Source organism: Pleurodeles waltl, chromosome 1_2, assembly GCF_031143425.1.
Source record: "Pleurodeles waltl isolate 20211129_DDA chromosome 1_2, aPleWal1.hap1.20221129, whole genome shotgun sequence".
Classification (NCBI taxonomy): domain Eukaryota; kingdom Metazoa; phylum Chordata; class Amphibia; order Caudata; family Salamandridae; genus Pleurodeles; species Pleurodeles waltl.
The window spans coordinates 1198330703-1198354126 of NC_090437.1; the positions used below are offsets into that span (position 1 = coordinate 1198330703).

General features: G+C 43.1%; 1 protein-coding gene across 2 annotated transcripts in view; it reads right to left on the reverse strand.

The window, feature by feature from the left end:
- Window positions 1–14007: 14007 nt before the first annotated feature.
- The window catches only part of CFAP99 (cilia and flagella associated protein 99), a 199707-nt gene continuing 190290 nt past the window's right edge, over window positions 14008–23424 (reverse strand). For both annotated transcript variants that reach the window (XM_069203675.1, XM_069203667.1), the window contains exons 15-16: window positions 18249–18432; window positions 14008–14428 (exon numbers count right to left, since the gene is read on the reverse strand). In XM_069203675.1, the coding sequence (XP_069059776.1) occupies window positions 14273–14428; window positions 18249–18432 (340 nt within the window). In that variant the 3' untranslated portion in view covers window positions 14008–14272. The remainder of the gene's footprint in view (window positions 14429–18248; window positions 18433–23424) is intronic.

The window sequence follows — 23424 nt, forward strand, 5'->3', positions numbered from 1 at the left end:
TGGAGTGGGGTGGATTGGATTAGGGTGAGGTGGATTGAATTGGGGTGAGGTGACCTGTATTGGAGGGGGGTAGACTGGACTGGGCTGGATTAGGGTGGTTTGGATTGATGTGGGCTGAATTAGATTGCTGTGTGGTGGGGTGGACTGGATTGTATTGGGCTGGATTGTGGTGGCTTGGAGTGGGGTAAATTGTGATAGAGTGGGGTGGATTAGATTGAGGTGAGGTGGATTGGAGTGGGGTGAACGGGAGTGTGGCAGATTGTTTTTGAGTGGGGCAGGGTGGAGTGGGACAGGTTGTTTTGGATAAAAGTAGGGAAGATTGAAATGGATTGGAGTGAGGCAGATTGTTTTGGATTGGACTGGGCTGATTGGAGTAGAATAGATCGGAGTGGTCTGGATTGGAGTGGGGTGGATTGGGTTGGTGTGGGGTGGAATGGATTGGAGCAGGGTGAACATGGGATGAAGTGCGGTCGATTGGATGGGGGTGAAGTGGATTGGATTGAAGTGGGGCGTATTGTCAGATTGGAGTGCAGCAGATTGCAGCAGGCAGATTGTGTTGGATTGGGGTAGACTGGAGTGGGGCAGATACTTTTAGATTGGAGTGGAGTAGATTCTTTTGGATTTGAGTGGGGTAGATGGGAGTGGGGCATAATGTTTTGGATTGGAGTAGGGCATATTGTTTTGGGTTGCAGTGGGGCAGATTGGAGTAGGACATATTGTTTCGGATTGGATTAAGGCAGATTGTTTTGGAATGAAGTGGGCAGATTGAAGTGGGGTGGACTAGTGTGAGGCAGATTGTTTTTGGATTAAATTGAGGCAGATTGGAGTGATGCTGATTCGAGTGGGGCAGATTGTTTTAGATTGCAGTGGGGCACATTGGAGTGGGGCAGGTTGTTTTGGATTGGAGTGCACAGACTGCAGCGTGCGGATTGTTTTGGATTGGGGCAGATTGTTTTGAATTGTAGTAGGGCAGATGGGAGTGGGGCACATAGTTTTGGATTGGAGTGGGACATATTGTTCTGGATTGAAGTGGGGAAAATTGGAGTGGGGCAGATTGTTCTGGATTGGAGTGCAGCAGATTTCAGTGGGGCAGATTGTTTTGCATTGAGGCAGATTGGAGTGGGGACATACTGTTTTTGATTGGAGTGGGGCATATTGTTTTGGATAGGAGTGAGGCAGATTGTTTTGGAGTGGGGCAGATTAGACTGGGGTGGTTTGAGAGGATTGGAGTGGGGCGGGTTGCAGGGGATTGGATTGGGGTGAGTGGTTTGGATTGGAGTTGAGTGGATTGGTGTGGGGTGAGGTGAAGTGGACTGTAGTGGGGCAGTTTGGAGTAGGGTGGATTGCAGTGTACTGCATGATTATTTGTTAAAGCATCATTTCAGAAATGACACATAATAAAGAAACAATGTTGCTTTGCAATATTTGGAATAAAATAATCGTCATCTTTTGAGAGCAGCACCCACGAGCAAAAACAAATGAAAACATGAGTGCAAAGTGATAAAAGATGACCTGGCAAAATAAAAGGCAGTTAGCTATAAAAAAATAAAATTTGGAACTTTTGTTGGTCCTGCTAGGCACGTTTGTGCCAGTCACAAGCCTTCTGTTTGCAGAGCAGTATAAGTTAAAAAGAACAATATAGTACCTCGTCACGTAGGGAGCAGTGGGGGGGCACTGATTAAGTTGATCAATCAGTGCTTGGTCCCTGCTCCACACAGAGGAACGGAAATTATGCTTGGACTGCAGGAGCAACTTACGAAGCTGTAAAGAAGAGTGCCATGCCAGCCAGCAAATGGTAAGTGACAGGCGGACTCCAAGCGCTTTACAGTACACAACATTGTCTTGCAAGGAAGCCTCAGCGCTAGCGCATGCACTCGACCCTAAAAATGTGTTGTAGAATGCACCATTTTCCAAATTTTCTTGATGGGGAGAACGCCCCCAAACCCATTGTAGTAGTCAGGCTCGCTCACTATGCACCCTGTGGGGGCTGATCTGACAAAATTTGCCAGTGCTGATTTGGGTTCCTAGTCCAGCCCTGCCTCACTGGCAGGTCAGTGTGTGGGTCGGTCTGCTGGCTCTTTGTGGGCCGTTGTATGGTCTCCTGGTTCAGTTTTGCTGTAGATTTCCCTGATAATTAAACATTGGCTCAAATCCATGCCGTCTTCCATACCTTGCAAAACATATATGTAGCATGTCTTTACAAGTTTAAAACTGCCCTGATTTGCAAACATGGCCCACTTTGGCACCTTGGCCTGTTTTCTAACAAGCAACATCAAAATAAATACCTCTATGCCTTTTTGTTAGATTGCCTTCCCTACCCTTCAGGCAGTTTTGCCTTCTCATCGGGTACAGCATCCATTTTAGGACATCTTCATTCCAAATGGATGCTGTACTCGGGTCACAGCTCAATAGATCTGTGATCTTCAGTGTTATTCTTTATGAATTGTGGTTGTGACGCACTATATGAAAAGAGAACCAAATGAATAAATTATTCAGGGGCTAGTGAACTTTTGTCTGCCATGCGTTCAAATTTTATAAAATGAGGTTAATACAAGTTTAAGGCTTATTGCCATATCCAAGGCACTGTTTCTAATGTGGTGTTTGTATGATTTACGTATGTTAGTGTTACTTCAAGCCTACAGAGTAGTTTTTTTTTTTTTTTTTTTCAGAAAGAGTTCTGGGAGTGCCTGGGTTGCAGAAACCCTGGGCTATGACACTGCAGCGTCTGCTTCTATGGACTCTTCCCGGTTTCTATGGTGCCCTTCAGAAGCCAGATCTGATTTTGCAAACGACCTATGTACTAAACGTTAGTTTGCAAAATAAAACATCTTAGGGCCACATGTACGAAGCATTTTGCATGTTGCAAACGGCGAATTGAGCCATTTGCGACGTGAAAAATGCAATTTGAGATGTACTGACCCATATTTGCGATTCAGTAATCTATTTACCGAATCGCAAAAAAGGGTTTTCGAGTTTCAATTAGGAAGGGGTGTTTCCTTTCCTAATTGCGAGTCGCAGTCCCATGTATGATTGTTTTGTGACTGCGAATACAGTCGCAAAACAATCACAGTTAGCACCAGTTTCAAACTGGTGCTAACCCATTTGCAAACGGGAAGGGGTCCTACGGACCACTGCCTGCACTGAACAAATGAAAAGAAAACTTTTAATTTTTTGTTTTTGAAATGCATCTCGTTTTCCTTTAAGGAAAACGGGCTGCATTAAAAAAAAAAAAAATGCTTTATTTAAAAAGCAGTCACAGACATGGTGGTCTGCTGTCTCCAGCAGGTCACCATCCCTGTGAGGGTGGCCATTCCCAATGGGGTCGCAAATTGCAACCTACCTCATGAATATTCATGAGGAGGTAGGTCATTTGTGACCCCGTTGCGAATTGCAAACAGTGTCATTCACACTGTTGTACATAAGGTTTTGCGACTCGCAAATTGTGAGTCGCAAAACCTGTATTTCGTACAAGTGGCCCTTAGTGTGTTGCAATTTATAATTAATACTCATTAGGCAGGTCGCAAATTGAGACTCCGTCCAATTGGCCACAATCACAGGTGTGGTGGCCCGCAAGGGTCAGCAGGCCACCATGTCTGCGATTGTTTTTTAATAAAGAAACTTAAAAAAATAGCTCTTAAAGTAAACAAAACTGCTTGAAAAAATGTGTTGTCTTGTTAAAAAGTTTCAATGAGAATTGGCAGTAGACCCCTGGATCCCTAGCTATTCACCCTGAAACTAAGAGATCACTTTTCTTTTGCAAATGTGTTACCACTCCAACTTGGGAGTAACTTTTCAATAATGGGGTGAACAGAATTCCACTTGCAGATCGTTGACACATATGACCCTGAACTGGTATTTGGAAAGAATGTGGCACTCTTCTAAATAGTGATTCTGTATCATTTTCTAAACCTATTCAGTGATTTGGAAAAACGTTTCATAATCACTAAATGGCTTTAGTACATTATCAAAAAAAGTGTTTTAGCGCTTACAGGCGCTTTAATTTGCCGAAGTGGAGGGCTTGGAAACTGTCATGTATATATTTGAACTATTCTGAGACAAGTGAGGACACATTTTGTGTTTCTTAAATGTCTGCATTCTGTAGGCAGTGGCAAAGAGGTTAGCAGGAGTGGTGTCCAGTATTGGTCCAGGAGGAACAGATCCATGCCAGATATGCAAGATCATTATTGGATAAGTAAATGAGTGCCACTTGGGTTCATTGTATGTAAATGTATCCCATGTGGCTATTCTAAGAATCTTGCATAAACCCAACCCTCAGGGGCCTGCATTATATATCATTTGTTCTGTTCTCTAATGGCCTCATGCCCTACACTGCACACCGGTTTTTAAGGTTAATCGATCAGAAGCCAACCAGACTTCACGTCTCCTTAAATGAAACAGGGAGACATAGATGTAATCCAGAGTGCATCTCCCTTTATGTTACTTCGTTAAAAGTGTGGCACAGACCATGTATCATTCATTTCACAATCAATATTGCACCTGAGCATGGCAGCCCGGAGCTATCAGTGCCTCGGGGTACATTTGGCAGTAAACTGCCTCTTAAGTTAGTGCTGCCGTGCCTTTCTTACTGGAGCCACTGTAACGCATCATCATTTCTAACAACAAATTAAATGATGTATTAATGTTCAGTTAATACTCTCATTACTCACTAAGGTGACAAAACTCATTACCTCCTCGTCCGTCTTCCCCGTCGAAGTCCTTACACAATGAGCTCTGCCTCAACAATGGCACAGATTTCACCTATAGTGAATAAACATAAAAATATCCCAAACCCCCTTTCAATACAGCTTATGTGCTATAACAGCTGCATTTCCTTTTTCATGAAAATGGGATGAACCCGAACCTCTTCCTGTTTTTTCTGTGTAAAAAAGACAGTTTACAATCACCTATGATGTGGTTACATTTTCACTTTTATAGTAATTTGTAATATAATTGAATATTAATTTAATGATAAAGGAAACTGAAAGGCCCCCCCTACTGGTCTTTCTCTGCTGTTCCCCATTTTTATGCACTATTGGCATTTGAGTTATGTTGTGTCCAGTTTCTGATGCGAGGCCTCCAAAGAGAGGTAACTATTTTCTGCTCTCAACTCTGTTAAGCGATCAGGGGGCCGAAGAGAAATGATTTTATATTGTTTTAATAAAAAGCCTTCTTAAGCATTAATATGGAAGTGTCTGTAATGGTGGTGGTCCTGGGACACTTTGACTCCCAGAGCTCCTCTAATAGACTAATCATTAGGAATTTTTTCCCAGGCCGTAAAAATGTTTTTACGTCTTACCGCTGTTAAGCCTGCTTATAAAATTCATTGTTTTTGCCATTATGAGAAACCTTGACTATAGCATTATTTTATCACCTAGGAAACAGGCAAGCAGGAATAGCTCCTGTCATAGTTTGACTCTTGCTCTAGTAAAGACTGCTGGTTTAGGGATGGCAGCACTTTTGTTTGTAGGTGACTAGGCCAAGTCTACAACAAGTTGCAACTGTTGGCCCAACCCTTCCGGCTCACAAGACGTACCTCACCAAAAACCCAAACAGTGAAAGGTGATTTTTGGCAGCCTTTACGCATGGACTCAAGAGTGCGACATCTCAGGGAGGTTGTGGTTAAATGGAAATGATCCTTTTCTCACATAAGCAACTTGTCAGTCACACACCGGCAATGAAGGAGATGCAGTAAAGTTTTCAATAGGTTTTATTAACAAGACTGCAATCTACGATAAATTGCATGGCCTGCAATGAATAGGATAATAAAGAATGCAAGACACAAAATGGTAAAAATGAGTCATGAATACAAAGACCCCCACCATCTTGCAATAACATGTAATATGGAATAGATGAACCTAATCTCTAACCTAAAGAGAGCTAGGTGTGTTAAGTCTAATATGCCAGTACCATGTCCATGAGAAGAGCCCCCCCAACCCTCGTTACCTTGGAATGAGGTCTCTAGATCAGAGTCCATGAGGACACGAAGACTGGGTCAGCATCAAGGCGACGTGTAGCATAGATAGCGTTGATGGCATCTGGTAGGAATCCCTCTGATTATCTTGTCTGAGTGAGATGTATTTATACAGATCTTGTAGGACGCAGGTATGTTCCCAAATAATAGATAAGAAGGCATGCTTGGGGTGGCAATTATATAAACAATTCCCTGAAAAGGTACATTATGTTACTGTCCCACAAAAGTGGGAAAGTACATGATGTAAATACCTACGTATCTCATTTATTTTTTACGCTAACAGTGACGCCTTTACAGAGTGGCACTGATAACATGAAACTAAAACATCTTCCTAACTATAAACATGGCAGCCATCTCGGGAGAAATAATTAAATAAATGTTCTAAAAGAGAGCAAGCTAAGTAGGTTAAAAGTCACTAGGTGACGGGGGCATAGGCCTGCAAACCAGAATGCTAAGCTAAACTCCAGATTCCCATTAAAACTAAATAGGATCCACTACACTTTCTGCTCCTGGGTAATGTTGAGAAGCAGCGAGGATGCCACGGAGCCTACAAAACACTCCAGAAAGGGGAATCCACTTCCTCTGGTGAGGAAACCCTTCATTATGCTGAGGAGGTTCAGCAAAAACTGCCTCCCATGGAGATATTGCAGGGCATAATAAACAATGAAGTAAAGCTACTTTTCTGGCCAGAGACTGTCCTCCTCCAAAGAAGACTGTGCTGGACTCTCTCTCTAATCAGGACATTTACACCTGCAGAGAAGAGGTAGAAGACAGAGGGAGAGATGTTCAGGGGACTGATCTGACAGAAGTAACCCTCTATCTTCATAGTAATGTAGACTTTCCTGTTCCTTCAGCTCAAGAAGAGGAAGATGTTTTCTTAATGCAGCAATGGAATAAAGGACAAGGAGTATTTACTTGTACATAGGGCAATAAAAATGGTTCTGTATACAAGAAGAGCAGATGTGGAAAAACCCTCCCTTCATCAAAGGTTTGCTCAGAGGTTATACCTGTATAGTTTCAGGAAGAAGGCCCAGCTACAGTGGATGTGCTAATGTCTGGAATCTTTTCCCAGGAGACTATCATATTAGAAGACACAATTTCATCTGACACAATTGACAAGAAGATGGAATGCATCATACAAAGATTGTTTACTACATTCCATTTTGGTTTTCATAGCAGGCATATATGCTACTTTTACAATTCAGTTCCTAGTCAGGCTGTCCCTGAAGAATCTCAGTAGGCAATAGACTGTGCTCTCATCTGTCTATTATGAAGCTATAGGTCAAGTTTTTTGTCTTCGACAGTCTTTACGCAGCTGCCTTCGTATTATGATCTGCAATAGCAGCAAGAAGGCATATCTGCCTTAAGGGGGGAAGATTCTCAAAAGGCATTATTAAGTCATTTTCTTTTTAAAGAGTTAAAACCCTTTACATCTCAGCTGGAAGATCTGGTAAAGAAGTCTGTTGAGAATCAAAAGTTGTGGCCACTGATTCGTCCTACCTTTAAAGATAGAAGATTTGCTTTTCATTATTCTTTTGTCCCACCCTTAACAACATAAAAAAGGACTGGTCAGCTCTTTCGAGGCAGGGGTCGTGGCCAGGAAGGACCCTACTCTGACAAATCCTGACTCCATACCATTATCTTTACCTATGCTCCTCTAGGAATAACATTAGGACTCTGCAGAGTAAGTAGGAGGTAGGCTATTGAACTTTTTTGCAGTTTGGTAAACTAGAGCAATGGACCCTTGGGTGCTGCACATTATCAAATCGAATTTTAGGAAACTTCAGAAGACTGTTTTGTCCTTAGTCCTTCTCCTCACTGTTCCCTGCATCAGCAAGGCCTGATCAAGGGCATTCAAAATTTACTACACAAAGGAGCAGTGATGCCACGGCTAGAGGAACAGGGTTTACCAGGGATAATACTTCATAAGGTTCCTGGCTCACGATTGGTTTAACAGGGGATGGGGAGACCCGGCCTATCAGGTGGAGTTGGAGTTCTTGGGATTCCCACACCTCCTAGATGTGATGAATGGAAAGCCCCTCCCCCGAGACATGGGAGAAGTAACCAGGGCGGTCTTTTTGGCGTGGCGTGCTGCATTAAGACACACCCGCTGGAACACCGTTATTACCCGCCAGGCCCCACTGTGGAGAGAGAAATGGTTAAGCGCGACTGCACCACTGGAGGGATTCGCAGAATGGGACTTATTGGGTAGGGGATGTGTGGACAAGAGAAGCTATGAAATAATTTCAAGACCTACAGGTGGACTTCCAACTTGCCCAAACACAGTTCTTCAGATATCTCCAGCTTAGACATGCCCTGAGGGTCCACTTACCAGCTGCAGGCCCCTTGCCAGAATTTAATCCACCCAAACTACTCATGGGAATCCTGCGGGGAAAGGTGTCTCCCAAATCTATAAAATGCTAATTAACAACACTCCCGGGGACCTAGGACCTGTTAGAACCACGTGGGAGTTATGGGAGGGGGCCCTGGAGGAAACGGAATGGAGGGAAGCTATGATGGTGCCCGGGTATTAGCGGTGTCGGCTAGGCTCCATACAGTGCAATTCTACTATCTACATGGCGCATACCTGACACCAGCCAGACTACAACGAGCAGGCCTCCGCCCCTTTGCCCAGTGCCCACGATGCTCGAGCAGGCCTGCTGATTTTTTCCATATGGTTTAGTCCTGTCAAGTGATACAGTCCTACTGGGACAAAGTGCTCCAAGACTTGGGGAAGGTCCTGGGAAAAGAGGTACAGAAATCTGCAAAATTGGTCCTGGTGATGGAAGAGATGGGAGGATCACGGGCGCAACGAGCCCTGGTTGCCACAGCCATGTTGATCGCCAAAAGAGATATAGCCACGGCCTGGAACTCCCCCGAAGGCCCATCACTCTGAAAATGGAGAAAGGGAGTTGACTGGTGCGCAAACCAAGAGAAAGTGGTATATGAATCCAGAGGATGCCCCCGGAAATTTGAGAAAATATGGGGAAGATTGGTGGACATGATGCCATAGAATGGGGTGAGAAAAGGACTATGACGTTGTAAAGGAATCTAAACTGTGGTCCACCCTCTGGCTCAGACTACCGTCCCAATATTGCTGTCTATGGGGGGTCGTTGTTGGAATTTACTGCATTGCTACACTGTACTGTAAATGTTCTCTGCTCTGCCTGCTCTTTTACTTTTCTTTTTCTTCTCAAAACAATAAAAATGTGTTTATCAAAAAATCCTTTCGGAGACTTTCATCCAATTTTCGAGTTAAAAGAATAAACTCTTTCTTTCCTATCTATGGTACATGATGATCACATTGCAGAACATTCCTCTTTTTCTTTCTCCAGGAACGTCACTAGCTTCTTTAGACCTGTTGGATACTTACTATCAGATTCCTATGCACCCACAATCTCAAAGATTTCGTTGGGTCTGTATGGTGGGAGGCCACCTCTAATTTCAGCTCAAAGAGCTTTTACCAAAGTGCTGGCCGCTCTATTGGGTAACCTTCCCTCTCAGGGGTTATTAGTTTACCCATCTCTGGGTGACTGGTTAATCTGTGCTTCTTATTTTTCAAAGGGTGCAGAAGTTGTTAATCTGCTATACAAAGTCCTGAAGCGGCATGGATGCATTCTTATCAAGAAGCAGTCTAATCTGTTACCAGTTCAGAACAACAGTACAGAGGGGCTCTTTTCAGGAGAGATTTAGGTGCTGTGTGTCTTCCCCTTAGAGGTAAGTGAAACTAGTGACCTTTCTAAAAAGCCCTTGCACAGTGCTCCAAAGCTCCTGCCAGAGAGTGGCTGAGAATTTAAGGTGACTTGGCTGATTCCCTGTTGTTAGTTCCCTGGGCTCATCTACATCTGTACTCCACGGTGAACCATCTACTCACACTTTTGAATCCAATGTCTGAAAACTAAGAATTGATGGTTTCAATTTCTTGGAGATATCAGAAAAGCTGCAATGATGGTCAGGTCAAGCCAATCTAACTAGGGGAATTTCTCTGGTTGCTCCTTAGGCTCTAGTTCTAATTACAGATGTCAGTGGCAAGTGGCGGGAGCCACTCTGAAAGCCCTCATAGTTCAGGGTCAATGGAAAAAAGAGGAAAGGGGAAACTCCAACTGGAAGGAGTTGGCAGTCACTTACAAGGCTTTTCTGTCACTTGCCTATCTGATTCAGAACAAGGCCTTGTGGCTCCAGATAGACAATCAGTTCATTTATTCATATTTGCCATCTAGGCAGTTCCAGGGGTTCCGAGATTAGTTAGTCTAGTTGAATTGATAGGCACTTAGACAGTTATCAGTTTCCGATCTCTGTCAGTGATCTATCTTCTAGGGGTGAAGAACTGGAGCAGACAGGTTCTGTCAAATTTGTGTCTCATCAATGTCTCTATGTCTGTGTCCCTGTCTGTTTCTAGATATCCAAGACAAGTTTGGCAAACCATTGATAAATCTCTTTCCCTCACCTCAGAACTTTCTCCTACCCAATTTCTGCCCTCTCCTTCCATCTCCACAAGTATAGGAGTAGATGCAATAGCACATGGTGCTTGCATATGCGTTCCCCTGTTCCTATTCTAAGCAGAGGTCTTCAAAAGGTCAGAGACTACCATGTAGTGATTCTATGAATCACTCCCACCTGGTATCGCACACCATGATTGCCACTTAATCAGCCGTTCACAGTTCAACATCCATTGATATCTCCTACTTATCCATCGCTTTTAGGTTCCCCCAGTTATCAGAAACCTCTCTCCGACATCTAGCCCTGCAGAAGTGTCTGTTTCCATTCAGATCTATTTGAGAGAAAATAATCTCAAAGTGTATTCAAGACAACGGAAACATTTTGAGTCCTAACGTTTCTAGGGGGGCACCTCTTGTGAAGGAGGTAAGATTCCAGAATTCTTGAGTAAGTTTGTTAGGTCTCACTATTTCCACCTTCCGTAGCTTGTAGGCAGACATCTGAGTCCGTCCACACCACCTGAAACTGTTAGCCCAATTCCTGGCTAGCTCACAGTGCTTCACCTGAACCCCTAACAAACCGGGGTGGAAGTTGGTGTGGCAACCTGAACATGACACTCTGACTCCCCAGGGAAGTTGTTGAAACAGATCTTACCCTTTTGTTATATTATTCATGTATGCCCAGGCGAGATACAAAGAGATCCAAGATAAGCTTTCAATACATTTTTTTAAACAATCGCAATAATTAGACAGATGAAACATAGCAAAGTAGTCAGCATTATAAACATGGTAAAGAAGATGAGCAACCTAACTATGGTGAATGTGGTTCTAGATGCTATATAAGTTTTAAAAGTTCCCACCTAACCATAAAACTATACTCAAGAGCATAGCAGGTGTACCCTTCTGCCTCTACCAATCTAAGGAATTAGCCCCAGCCCCATACCTGAGAATAGTGTCAGGAGTCGTCCTGTGGTAGATATGGCAATCCTTTTGGGGTTGGTACATTAGCACCAGCTGAACAGTATGTCAAGCAGCATTCGCCCCAGGGCAGTATTGGCTGGAATGCCCTCTGCTTCTCCCCAGTCAGTACATCACTTATATATTAAAATCATAATGTATTTGAAGCACATGCCTTATGTAATGTGTGTAGATGTTAGAAGCTGTCACTTGAATGGGGAACACAAACTAGCATATTGTGTACAGTGTTCTTGGCCTTGGACAGAAAGTACTGCTTATGTGTCGCGCAAAGGCTAACTAAACAAGCAGTGTGTCAGTGTGTTCTCTATATTTCCTAGAATAAAGCATAGCTGATAAAAAGTGTAAAAAGTAATTGCTAAAAGCAGCCTTACTAAAACGAATAAAATGTGAAATGTAAAATGAAGTTAGATGAAACTAAAACAGGGGAACCAAAACGGGTCCAAGAGGTCCTCCCAACAGTTCCTCTACATGGTGATGGAGCTCCTTGGTGACTTCCAATATGCTTGTAACGTACTGCATATATAAAGCAGATCCATATTCTCATTTCTACCAACCACATTGATTTGGGCGAGCTTTTTACCTAACTAATGGTCTATGTTTGCACTCTCCAGATTGACTTGTTGTTTTGGACCTAAAAAGAAATTCAACTATTATTTAAAAAAGGTACCCTCAAGTTCTAGTTTTATTTAATCTCATAGGTCACAGTGAATGTGAAGATAGCTCAACATAAAGGTAACAGCATGATACTGGCTACAACTCAGCCAGTACTTAATTAGTTAAAGAATAAGTAATGGGGCCCAATGTTTTGCTAAGAAGCTTGTGGACGGGGCTATCGAAGATCAAAGTGCAGAATACAAAGGCTGTGTTTTCTTGATTCCACATCGCGCCTCTTCAATCCACCACCAACCTTTTCCTGTCTCTTTATCATACTCTTACTAGATCATTTCAATCCCTGCTTTCTTCCTTTGTCACAGTTTTTTCTGTCTTTCTCTTCCTCGTTCTATGCCTCTCTTGTGTCTTTCTCTCTTGCTCTGGGTCAAAGCCTATTGAGGAAAGATAAGTGCCCAGAAGCCCCACCTGAAGCCACAGGCTCAAATTAAGCAATGGACACAGGAATGCTACTGATAGTCACCAGACAGCTTTATTAGTAAGATGCACTAGTACTTGTGTTACCCCTATGTTTATGCTTTAGAATTTTTTGTGGATGTATTATAGTGAGTTTCATGACATCTAGTGCTCATGTTTGCAGTGGTACATCAATACCCATACTTCATTACTGTGCATAGAAGAAACATAGATGTGTTTTTGTGCTTATTGCCTTGAAAAGCACAATTGCCATTTAGGTCTCAATTACAAGTGTCCCAAAACGATCTCTTTACTTTCCTGCTCTGGAATTACCATTACTGGGAGTACTGATATTTCTGGGGGTAGGAAAATAATGGCAATTACATGTTTTAACATATTAAAGTCAGTGTTTTGGAACCAGTTTTCGCACAAGCTCTGGGGCTTCCATGGGTGGCGACCACCACTCCTCGTGCCAGGTGTTGGGGGCTTCTGTTTCATTTGTCTTGCTCTCTTTCTCTTCTCCCGGGGGGGCAACACTGGTTCCTACTTCCCCCTCGTTCCTAGTCTGCTTTGGGTTGGGTTGCAGCGTACCTGTCCCTGTTGGCTCCTCTGGCGTCCAGCTGTCTGCACAGTGTTCTCCTAAAACACGCCTCCCAATGACAATCCTTCCTGCATCTCATTTCCGCTTTGTAGGACTTGGGTTCCACCCTGGCATGTCCTGCAAGTTTAAATCTTTTTTTTGTGTTCCGGACTTTTCTCATCTGGGCTACCTGTTTATTGATGGAGCATTGGCTTTTTCTTTCAGTTGTTTCCCCCCTTCCTCGGGCTGCACGGAGGACAAAGACTGTGGACCGGACCCCCAGGAAAGGAGCGGTTGTGGAAGGGGACCCCTTCACAGCTATGCACAAACACGGTCTCTGCCCGCCGGCCTTGCTGTGAAGTCCTGTAAGGGCCAGCAAGATTCAGGCTGCGCATGCGGTCTGATGGCGGGAAGAGTTTGCCGGGCGGCCTCTGCCGCCTGCCAAACACTTAATGACCCCCTTTGTCTCCTTCTCCTCTGAAGCAGAAACGCGTTTGATGCAATGAGAAAAAGCAGGCCACCATACCACCTCCAACCACAGTGAGTTGCAATTTATGTTCTACCTCAATAATATGTTCATGAGGTAGGTCAAACTATGACCTACTACAATTTGGAATTTTACAAACTGATCTATTAGTAAATAGGTTGGTTCATAAATTTGTTTAATGGTTGCAAATTTAGAACTGTCTTTTGCACATCTGTCCCAAAATACTTTAAATTACACTAATAACATGGAGAGTGTGTCCTCTGAGAATGTTACTGTTCTCAGATATGTCTTTCCAAATTGGCAAACATTTGATGAGCATGAACCGAATATTGTACTCATTTCTCCTAGGAAAGACCAGAAACAAGGAGACAGGCAACTTACTTAACACCTCATTGGTGTGCAGAGTAGGTATCGATTATTCTTCTTTAGGCACAATACACTAAATATTTATCAACTATAAGCGGAGAACCCTTTGATTACAGAAACTGAAGACAGTGGCAAAATAATAACTTTATTGAGTAGCTTCTGACCTAAATAACTAATAAAGAAATACAATGTTCACTTAATCACTTTATTAGGAGGCAGAAATTGACATTTCATTCCATGATATACTTATGATGTACTGCAGTGGTAAGTCGCCTACTAGACATACTCAGACCAATGATTCAAATAAAAGATCTTAACGCAACAGAGGTTGATGAAATAGTCACAGTGTGTGAGGACCAGAATAAAAGTATTTTTCTGGATGTCTAAGCTCATGAAATGCACGTTGCAGAAGATGCATCTCTTGTAGCCCGATATGTAACCATTTTTTGAGCGACTTCATTTGACAATATGCCGTGCTCAAGGAGCTGAGCCTGTCGTTCTCTGTGTCCTTCCAGCTCACTCCAGTGGCTCTCTTGAGTGTGGTTCTGCAGGAGTGAAAAACATACCTCCATCAGACAGGCACGGCTGGACACTATAAACAAATAACTCATAATGTATCCTTCAACTTAGAAGTTGATTTAAGGATTATGAGGGTCATTCTGACCCTGGCGGGCGGTGGGAGCCGCCCGCCTGGCGGGAACCGCTAAATGGCCGCTCCGCGGTCAGAAGACCGCGGATGCCATTCTGGCTTTCCCGCTGGGCCGGCGGGCGACCGCCAAAAGAGCGCCCGCCGGCCCAGCGGGAAAGGCCCTGCAACAAGGAAGCCGGCTCTGAATGGAGCCGGCGGAGTTGCAGGGGTGCGACGGGTGCAGTTGCACCCGTCGCGATTTTCACTGTCTGCTAAGCAGACAGTGAAAATCTGTATGAGGCCCTGTTAGGGGGCCCCATGACACCCATTCCCGCCATCCTGGTTCTGGCGGTGAAAACCGCCAGAAACAGGCTGGTGGGAAGGGGGTCAGAATCCCCATGGCGGCGCTACAAGCAGCGCCGCCATGGAGGATTCCCCCAGCTGGGGGAAATCCGGCGGAAACTGCCGGACCCGGCTGGGCGACCGCAGCTTCAAAGCCGCGGTCTGAATACTAAATGAAGCACCGCCAGCCTGTTGGCGGTGCTTCAACCGGACTCAATGAGGCCCTCTATGTGCACGTAACTAATCTGGCAAAGCATAGCACATACTTTTATGGTTTAAAACCCATACCTTAGACAATCAAAGATGATCATATGACTACTAAATTAATTAATCCATGCTTATCTAGCTCAAGGGACATTTAAACATTTTGTAGCAAATGTATCAATACTTGACACCACCGCAAAGTCACGAAAAAAGACACACAATGTTGATAAAGTATTCACAATCCAAGGCAAAACTTTTTTGCATGCGAAAGTTGTCCTTCAAGTAACGCAAATAGCGCTTTGTTTTTCTTTTAGTCAAGGGGGAATTGCTTGGGAGGTATTCTGGCATTTCCACACAGCCACCCGTGCTTTTTGACGCAAAACCAGATCTATAACTATTGTCAGAACAGGCTTTCTGGCAAGAATAACGCCTCCTTGAAACAAGCGTTATGTAGGAGAAATGTTTACATTTCTCCATGATTTGAAGAAAAATATGGACTATCTACTACTAAATTGAAGAGAGGGATAAGGAGTGCTTTAGCAAGTGGTCTAGAGAGGGGCATGGTGTTAAAAACATCCACCCACATCGTCAGAAACTGCATTTCTAAAGTTGCTATTGCGCTTTAGCTGACAAGATAGTACTAAATGTACTCCCACCCAGCCTTAGAGCAAGCACAGCACCACGCAAGGCCATTCCCAGGTACTGAATCACACTCCAATGGAGTCAGGGACTTAATGTAACACCTCATACGAAATAATGTTAAAATAATTACATCATTTCCATTTTTAAATTCATTTTTATATATATATATATATATTTTGCCCAACAAATCACAAAATACTGAGGCTCATAAATGTGGCGGTCCGACCATGGATTCGGGAATTTCCATGAAATATGTCAAACATTTTCTTGTGGTCAAAGAAAAGGTCAGGACACTTCCAGCCAATTGTATAAAAGTTTACCGTCACACAGGGAGGAACACTTTGTGTGACAGTAAACTTTTATACAATTAGCTGGAAGTGTCTTGACCTTTTCTTTGACCACAAGAAAATGTTTGACATATATATATATATATTATTATATATATAGATAGATATTTTCAGTCTTAAAAACATGCACAATAGTTGAATATTTTATTAGTTTAAAAATTACTACTGAACCTATACAAATATTACATTTTTAAGTGTTTATTAAATACTAAAATATAATTTACTCGAATTAAACAGAACTTGTATGTAAATTTACTAAATATTGGTTATAAATAAAAATGGAGGGATTTATATTTTTTTGTTTAAAAATAAATATTTGTAAAATAAATTTATATATTTACATTATTTATTTAGTAATCATTTATTTTGAACAAGTAATGTGCTCTAACAATTTATTTTATTAGTTCTACCACCATGCAAAAGCTGGCGGACACGAAAGTCGTAATCACCAGGACAGCGGTTCTTGCATCGCTGCCCTGGCGCATTAAGACCGCCAGCACCACCAGGCCATCGGCCTGCGAAACAGTGGCGTGCTGGTGGTCGGACCGTGGCGCTTTTGCCATGGGACTTAGGGCAAAAGCGACAGTCCGACAGACACAGCGAGTCTAGTGGTCCTAGGACTGCCAGACTTGTAATCAGGGCCCTAGACTTCTAACTACCCACTCAAAAAAATGGGGCGACCAGGGGCCCAAAATAGACACACATTCCTCCCTATTTCTTACCACTCGTATGTGAATAGTGTGCAAAAACATGCATGAAGCAAAACATATATGTGATTTGTGCTGGGTGGGGGAAGGGGGTAGAGGGCTGATACAAGTATAATTGACAAAAGAAAAAGCTAAAATGTAAGCCAACATCTCGGGAGGTGGTGGTATTTAACCATTAGCTATCTTCTCTGAAAAGTATCTCCTAAATATTTGGGACTTCTGTTTGTACTAACTTTGAGTACTAGATTTCTGCCATTGACTTCCAAAATATTCTTGGATACAATATGTATATTATTATTCAGAAAAGAATCTCTCAGCAACATTTGATGCGGTCTCCTACCATACACCCATTACAAGGTTGCACAACATAGGCATCCAAGGAGCTGCTCTCAGATGGATTCTCTCTTTCCTCACAGGAAGAACGCAAAAAGTCCACTCTCTCGCCTTTACCTCCAAACACAAGGAAATTATCTGTGGAGTACCCCAGAAGGATACTTCCTCAGCCCACCCTCTTCAACACTTAAATGACTCCTCTAGCCAGCACTGTCAAAACCCACTGACTCAATATCATATCCTACATTGACAACATACAACTCATCCTCTCACCAGCAACACCAGCAACACCAAGACCAACTTCCACAACTGCATGACAGTCATTGCCAAGTGGATGAAGGACAACTGCCTGAAGCTCAACACAGACAAGACAGAGGTACTGATCTTTGGAAACAAAAGCTCCCCATGGGAAGCATCCTAATGGTCCTCAAAACTCGGTCCTTCTCCTACCCCCACTGACCATGTTAGGAACCTATCCATCATTCTGGGCAACAAGCTAACCATGACGACTCAGGTCAACTCTGTTTCCTCCTCTTGCTTCTTTGTCCTCTGCATGCTTTGTAAGACATTCAAATGGCTACCCCAAAGCTTAAGTTACACCATCACCCAGGCCCTCATCTCCAGCCGACTGGACTACAGCAACACTCTCTATGCAGGGATCGCAGATCACCTCCTCCGATGACTACAGACCATACAGAACATTGCAGCCAGACCTGTCCTGGATCTCCCTATATGAACCCACATCACCCCCTAGCCCATGGAACTCCACTGGCTCCGCGTACAGAAAAGATGCCAGTTAAAGTTTCTGACGCATGCATACAAGGCCCTGAAGAACTGCGGACCCACCTACTTGAACCACCTGCTGAACTTCCATCAGCCCACCAGACACCTCCACTCTGCTTTCCTTCTGCTAACCGCCAGCCCTGCATCCGACCTAGCAGATGCAGAGTTCACTCCTTCTCCTGTCTAGCAGCGCAGACATGGGATGAGCCACTCTTTCATCTACTGGCCTCCCCATCGCTTCCAGAGCTCCGAACGTCCCTGATGTCCTGGCTATTCTGCTAATAAATTGGACCCTGCTAGTGCCTGGATATCTTAACAGGTGACAATAAGAGCTCTACAAATCTCATGATTGATTGATTAATTGATTTTATTTTCTCACCCTTTTTGTGGATCCTGATCTCCATGAGTTTGCAGGACTTCTCTGTGGCGTGATTTTTAAGATTTCTGCCTGTTTTTTACGCTCCTGTGTTTTTTCTTCCAATTTTCTTTGTAGTTCTAAGATACGTTCATCTTTCACTCGTGCTTCTTTCACAAGCTGGGAAGTTGCTTTCTTTTCCTCTTGTCTACCGAACACAAGACAGAGTTGCATGAGACTACACAGGTAAGTGCAATAGCAATGAAGATCACCAAAGAATAAATCAGGCAGCATGAGAAAGCTTGTAAAATGGAAGTCTCTAGGTCACAAACACCCACTGATATACTTAGCTAGTCAACGTAATAAGGGATATGTAGCATTTAAAAAAGTTTACTGATAAAAAAAATAACATAAAATATTTAAAAATGTTGGTGGAGTCAGAATGATAGGATATTTATATAAGTCGAAATAACCTTATATGATAGACACATGTCCACATGGTATGTAATGAGGTATTGCCTTATTTAGCTTTAGAAAAACAGAAAAATCTCACATTTCTGAAGGAAACTCTAAATACGGAGAAGAATCCACCAGCTGAATTTCTGCCACCAATGGAAATTGTTTTGTCACAAATACTGGCAGCTTGGGATTCCTTACCTCACCACCTGTAGTAACCACAAATTATAAAACATATATTGCCCAAATTTATAGACCAGCTATCAGATGGCCCAACATTAAGGAAAGTTTTTTTACCATTAGAGAGGCAACATAAACAAAGAGTGAACAAGGAAGTACAGACAGAACCGTTTGTGCACAGCAATTTCTTTTGCATTCTTTTATTCTTCTCCAGTTTAGACAACACCACAGCCAGCCCACTTCTCCCAACCACAGGCTTCCTCAGGGCATGAATCAGTATATGTAATGTCCAAGCATCTGGACTTTGAATATATGAATCTGCTAGAAAAGCAATATTTTTTCAAGATACACTTCTTCAAAGGACAAACTTAGTTAATAGAGAAGGTAGTACCGTTCCATTTACGCTGCTAAATACATGTGAATCTAATCTGTAGGAGAAACACAGCTTGATGAACACTGTCATGCACATCATTCTGGGGAACAACATTGACAGCTGTGATATGCACTGAAATTTGCCAATTGTGGTACATTGCACAATGGACAAAATAACTTAAACCGGTCCCCATGTTTTGCTCTAGTTGGCAAGCTTTCTTATTTAGTATCTATTCAGGAAAGGGGTGTATTAAGCATGGTAGGCCGTGTGAGTTATGCTCTGCATTGTGTGTTACATACCATAACTGGTGAATTTTCAGGGATTTTTGGGGATTTGTGTTTGCTGGACCATAACCAAACTTTAACTTTGTTTTTTCGGTGAATTCCTGACTTTCTTTTTGTGATATACTAAGTTCACCTGCCATGTACCCATTCCCTACTGCACAAGGGCTTTGGTTATACACAGCGGGGGTTGGCTGCAGAGACTAGCTAAACAGTGAACTAAAATCCTGCAGGAAGACAACCTCCAGTAAATCTTTGTTGCAAATTGTCTTTGGAAGTGCAAACTAGGGGCCGGACGGAGGCCCAGTCCCTGTGTGCGTGAACGTCTATTGGGCATGGCTTTTGTCTATGCGTAATGGGTGCCAGACAAAAATCCTAGCTTTCACAAGGCCTTGTCATTTGCAGGCTGTAGGACTGGGATCGGAAACCTTAAAAAGTTACAGAGTTTACAAACCTAGTCATGAGGGTTAAGCCTGTGAAACAGAAGTGCATGACAGGAAGCATAACTCTCTCATCCAATCCCTTTTGTATATTTTTACCCTAAATTTGGGTCCTTGATATGTCAGGTGTCAAACACAAGTTTGAGAACCGTTTGAGGACTTCATATTTTTTAGTTTGGGTCCTTGAACTCTGCTTACACACAAGTGCAAGAGTTTTTGAATTTGGGATTTTGAACCTGAGTTTGCAAACCCACAAATAAAAACACTTTAAAAAACATTTACCCCAGGGAATCATTTTGGGTGCCCATCTTGAGAAGGGCATTGGAGAAAGCACTTTCTGCCTGCTTAAAGCTCATCTAGGGCCAGATGTATGAATAACTGGTTGCAAAATACTGTTCGCAAGTTGTGACCAGTAGAGAATTTTACGAACCAACCTATGCACTATTAGGTCAAGGGTAAAAATGTGAATCATATTGGGTTGCAATCTGACCTCACAAATTTTAACTCACTACAATTGGAGACGTCACAGGCATGGTGGCCACTGGCGTCAGTGGACCGGCATGTCTGTGACTGCTTTTAAATAAAGCAAACTTTTTTTAAAAATGCAACTAGTTTTTCTTAAAAGAAACAAGTCTGCATTTTAAAAGAAAAGCTTATTTTTGTTTGTTTGAGAGTTGGCAATGGTCTGTTGGATGACAGCCAACTCCACAAAAACAATGAATTCACTTAGAGGAAGGGGTTATTATTCTGAAAAGCCTCTTTCCTTGTGAATGGGTTACCCTTTCCTTTGAGGAACTGTTTTGTGATTGGACTTTGGTAAAAAAAAAATTATATATAGAATACCAATTCGGTATTTGGAAGGTGCCTACAATACGCCCCTTTCACATAACAAAGCAGTATCCATTCACAATCCAATTTTAGGAATCGGAAAAACTTTACTGATTCTTAAAATGGGATAAATACATCAGAAAAAGCATTTTTATGGGTGAAAGTGCAGAAACGTAACATCTGCATAAAAAAAAGCTTATTACATCTGTTTTATTTTTCTAAAAGGTCCTGGAATGGCGTTTTGCGGCCAGCCAATCAGAGTCTTTGGGTCATCATACATAGCCTTTAGTCAGTGGACCAAAATGGACAGGAATAAAATGACCTTGTCCAATTACTCGTACCTTTGTCCCACACGTGTCGTACATTATGAAATTCGATAAAACTAAAGTCCTGCAAACTCCACGCTTATGTGCTAGTGCTGGGTATCAACTCTCCACAGTGTGTAGACAATAAATCTACCATCTGCGAGGCTAAAAGAAAGACTATGGGGCTCATTATGAGTTAGGAGGACGGGGAGGTTGCTGCCACACAGGCTACCTCTCCGCTGGCCAAATTAAGAGTTTCCTGCTAGGTCAGTAGGCAGAAACCTGAGTTTCTGCCCGCTGGCCTAGCGGGAAGCAGCCTACAGCATTGTCTCCTGCTCTAAATCGAGCTGGTGTCAGTGCTGTAGCAGGCAGGGTCTGCAAAGCAGACAATGAACATTGCGAGGGTGCTGGCCAGGGGGGGGCCCTGCACTGCCCATGCCAACGGCATAGGAAGAGCAGGGCCCCCCCTGGGGCCCCCTGCACCCCTTCTCCGCCATCCTTTTCATGGCGGTGGTACCGCCATGAAACCGCTGGTGGAGAAAGGGGTAGTAATCCCCAGCAGCACTGCCCTAGCAGATTAGGTCTGCTGCCACCTCCAGACTGCCAGGATCTCCGATCCTGGTGGAGCTGGTGATTCCCTGGAAGGCAGACCACCAGGGATGTGATGTGGTGCTCGGACCTCCGCACTGGCTGTGGTCTGACCGCCATCCACGAATCAATAGACTGCCAGACTCGTAATGAGGCCCTATGTACTGGAGCAGGTATAAGAAAGACTTCTCAATGCAGTCCACTCACTCTCGTTGTGCATGAAGAATGATTACTCCGACTATTCCTTCCAGAAAAATCTGAAACTAACAAAAACGTTTCAAGAGGGGACTGTGCATTCACTGTAGCAGATCCATTGATTCATTGATCGTATGCCAATAACATTAACATTTTCTAAAATACAATTTACAGGAGCATGGATATTTCCTTTAAAAAAACTGTCTAGCATTTCCCTTCTATGCGGGGCTGGAAGTTGGATGTTTGACCTCCAGCACCAGTACTTTAGCGTTGAGTTTACCAGACTTAAGCTTTCATACTCTGTAGCATGTGCAGCACAAAGGTACTTACCCTGTCCCTTTTCCCAGTGCAAGCACTCCAGAAAGGTACATTTGCACAATCTGGAATGTGGTTTAGAGTTGTATGTTGAAAAGTCAAATTGTGAGGGGTTTATGGGTTAATGTGGACAAAAAATCTGGCGTCAACATAAGAACCTGATAGAAATGACCGCTCTTGCGGTTCTCATTTACATTGTACAAAAATATAAAAAATTGCAGTTCCATTTCCACTATGAAAAACTATGAAGATTACTTCAACTGCCTTAATGCATTGGCATAGGCACTAAAAGAAGACTGAGCACTGGAACATATATAAACACATATATAAAAGAAAAAATCCTCACTGTACATATTCATTACCATGCATCTGGCACGCTAGCTCTGATGGTCAAAAAGATTCCTACCAACCGAGATCATCTGGAAATATTCTTCCATACTGACCTGACTACTGTTCACAATTCCAGTCCTCATCACAACATAGAAGACAACAAATAGGAGGCTGCAATCAGTGCAAGTGCAAAAGTGCATAATCCAACAGCCGTCAAGATAAGACCCTGCATTTGTGACTATCTAGGCAGCCTGCATCCCTCATTTCCTCATTTCATGCTTTGGACTTAGAGCAGTCTCCTCAACAATCCTCTAATCTGCTGAAAAATCCTTCAAGCAACTTCAGCAACTTCCCCTATAAAGAAGTAGGGCCTGATTTAGAGTTTGGCGGAGGGGGTTACTCCGTCACAAACGTGACAGATATCCTGTCCACCGTATTACGATCCCGTAATAGCCTATGAAAATCATAATACGGTGGATGGGATATCTGTCACATTTGTGATGGAGTAACCATTCCGCCAAACTCCAAATCGGGCCCTTAGTCGATTATGGAAAGTGTTTCTGCATCTGAGCTTCTCAGCACAAGGACCCACATAAAATGCATCTTGTGAAATACTGCCTCACTTTCTGCATCCTGCTGCTGAAGGCTTAAAGTGTTCACCTATTAGAGTGCATCTGGCGGCATCCTAAGCTATTTCAAGACTACAAATGTTATGTCCCTACTTTCCACTACAGTACAGAAAGAATTAGTGATGGATCAGTTTCACACTCCCCTCTGCCAAAAAACTCATCAGCTTGGGAGTTCAACACTGTACTAGGAGCTCTTAATAAAGAAACACTTGAATCTATACATATATGGCCTCATTACAAGTCTGGCGGTCATGAGACCGGCAGCCTCACGGTGTCGGTT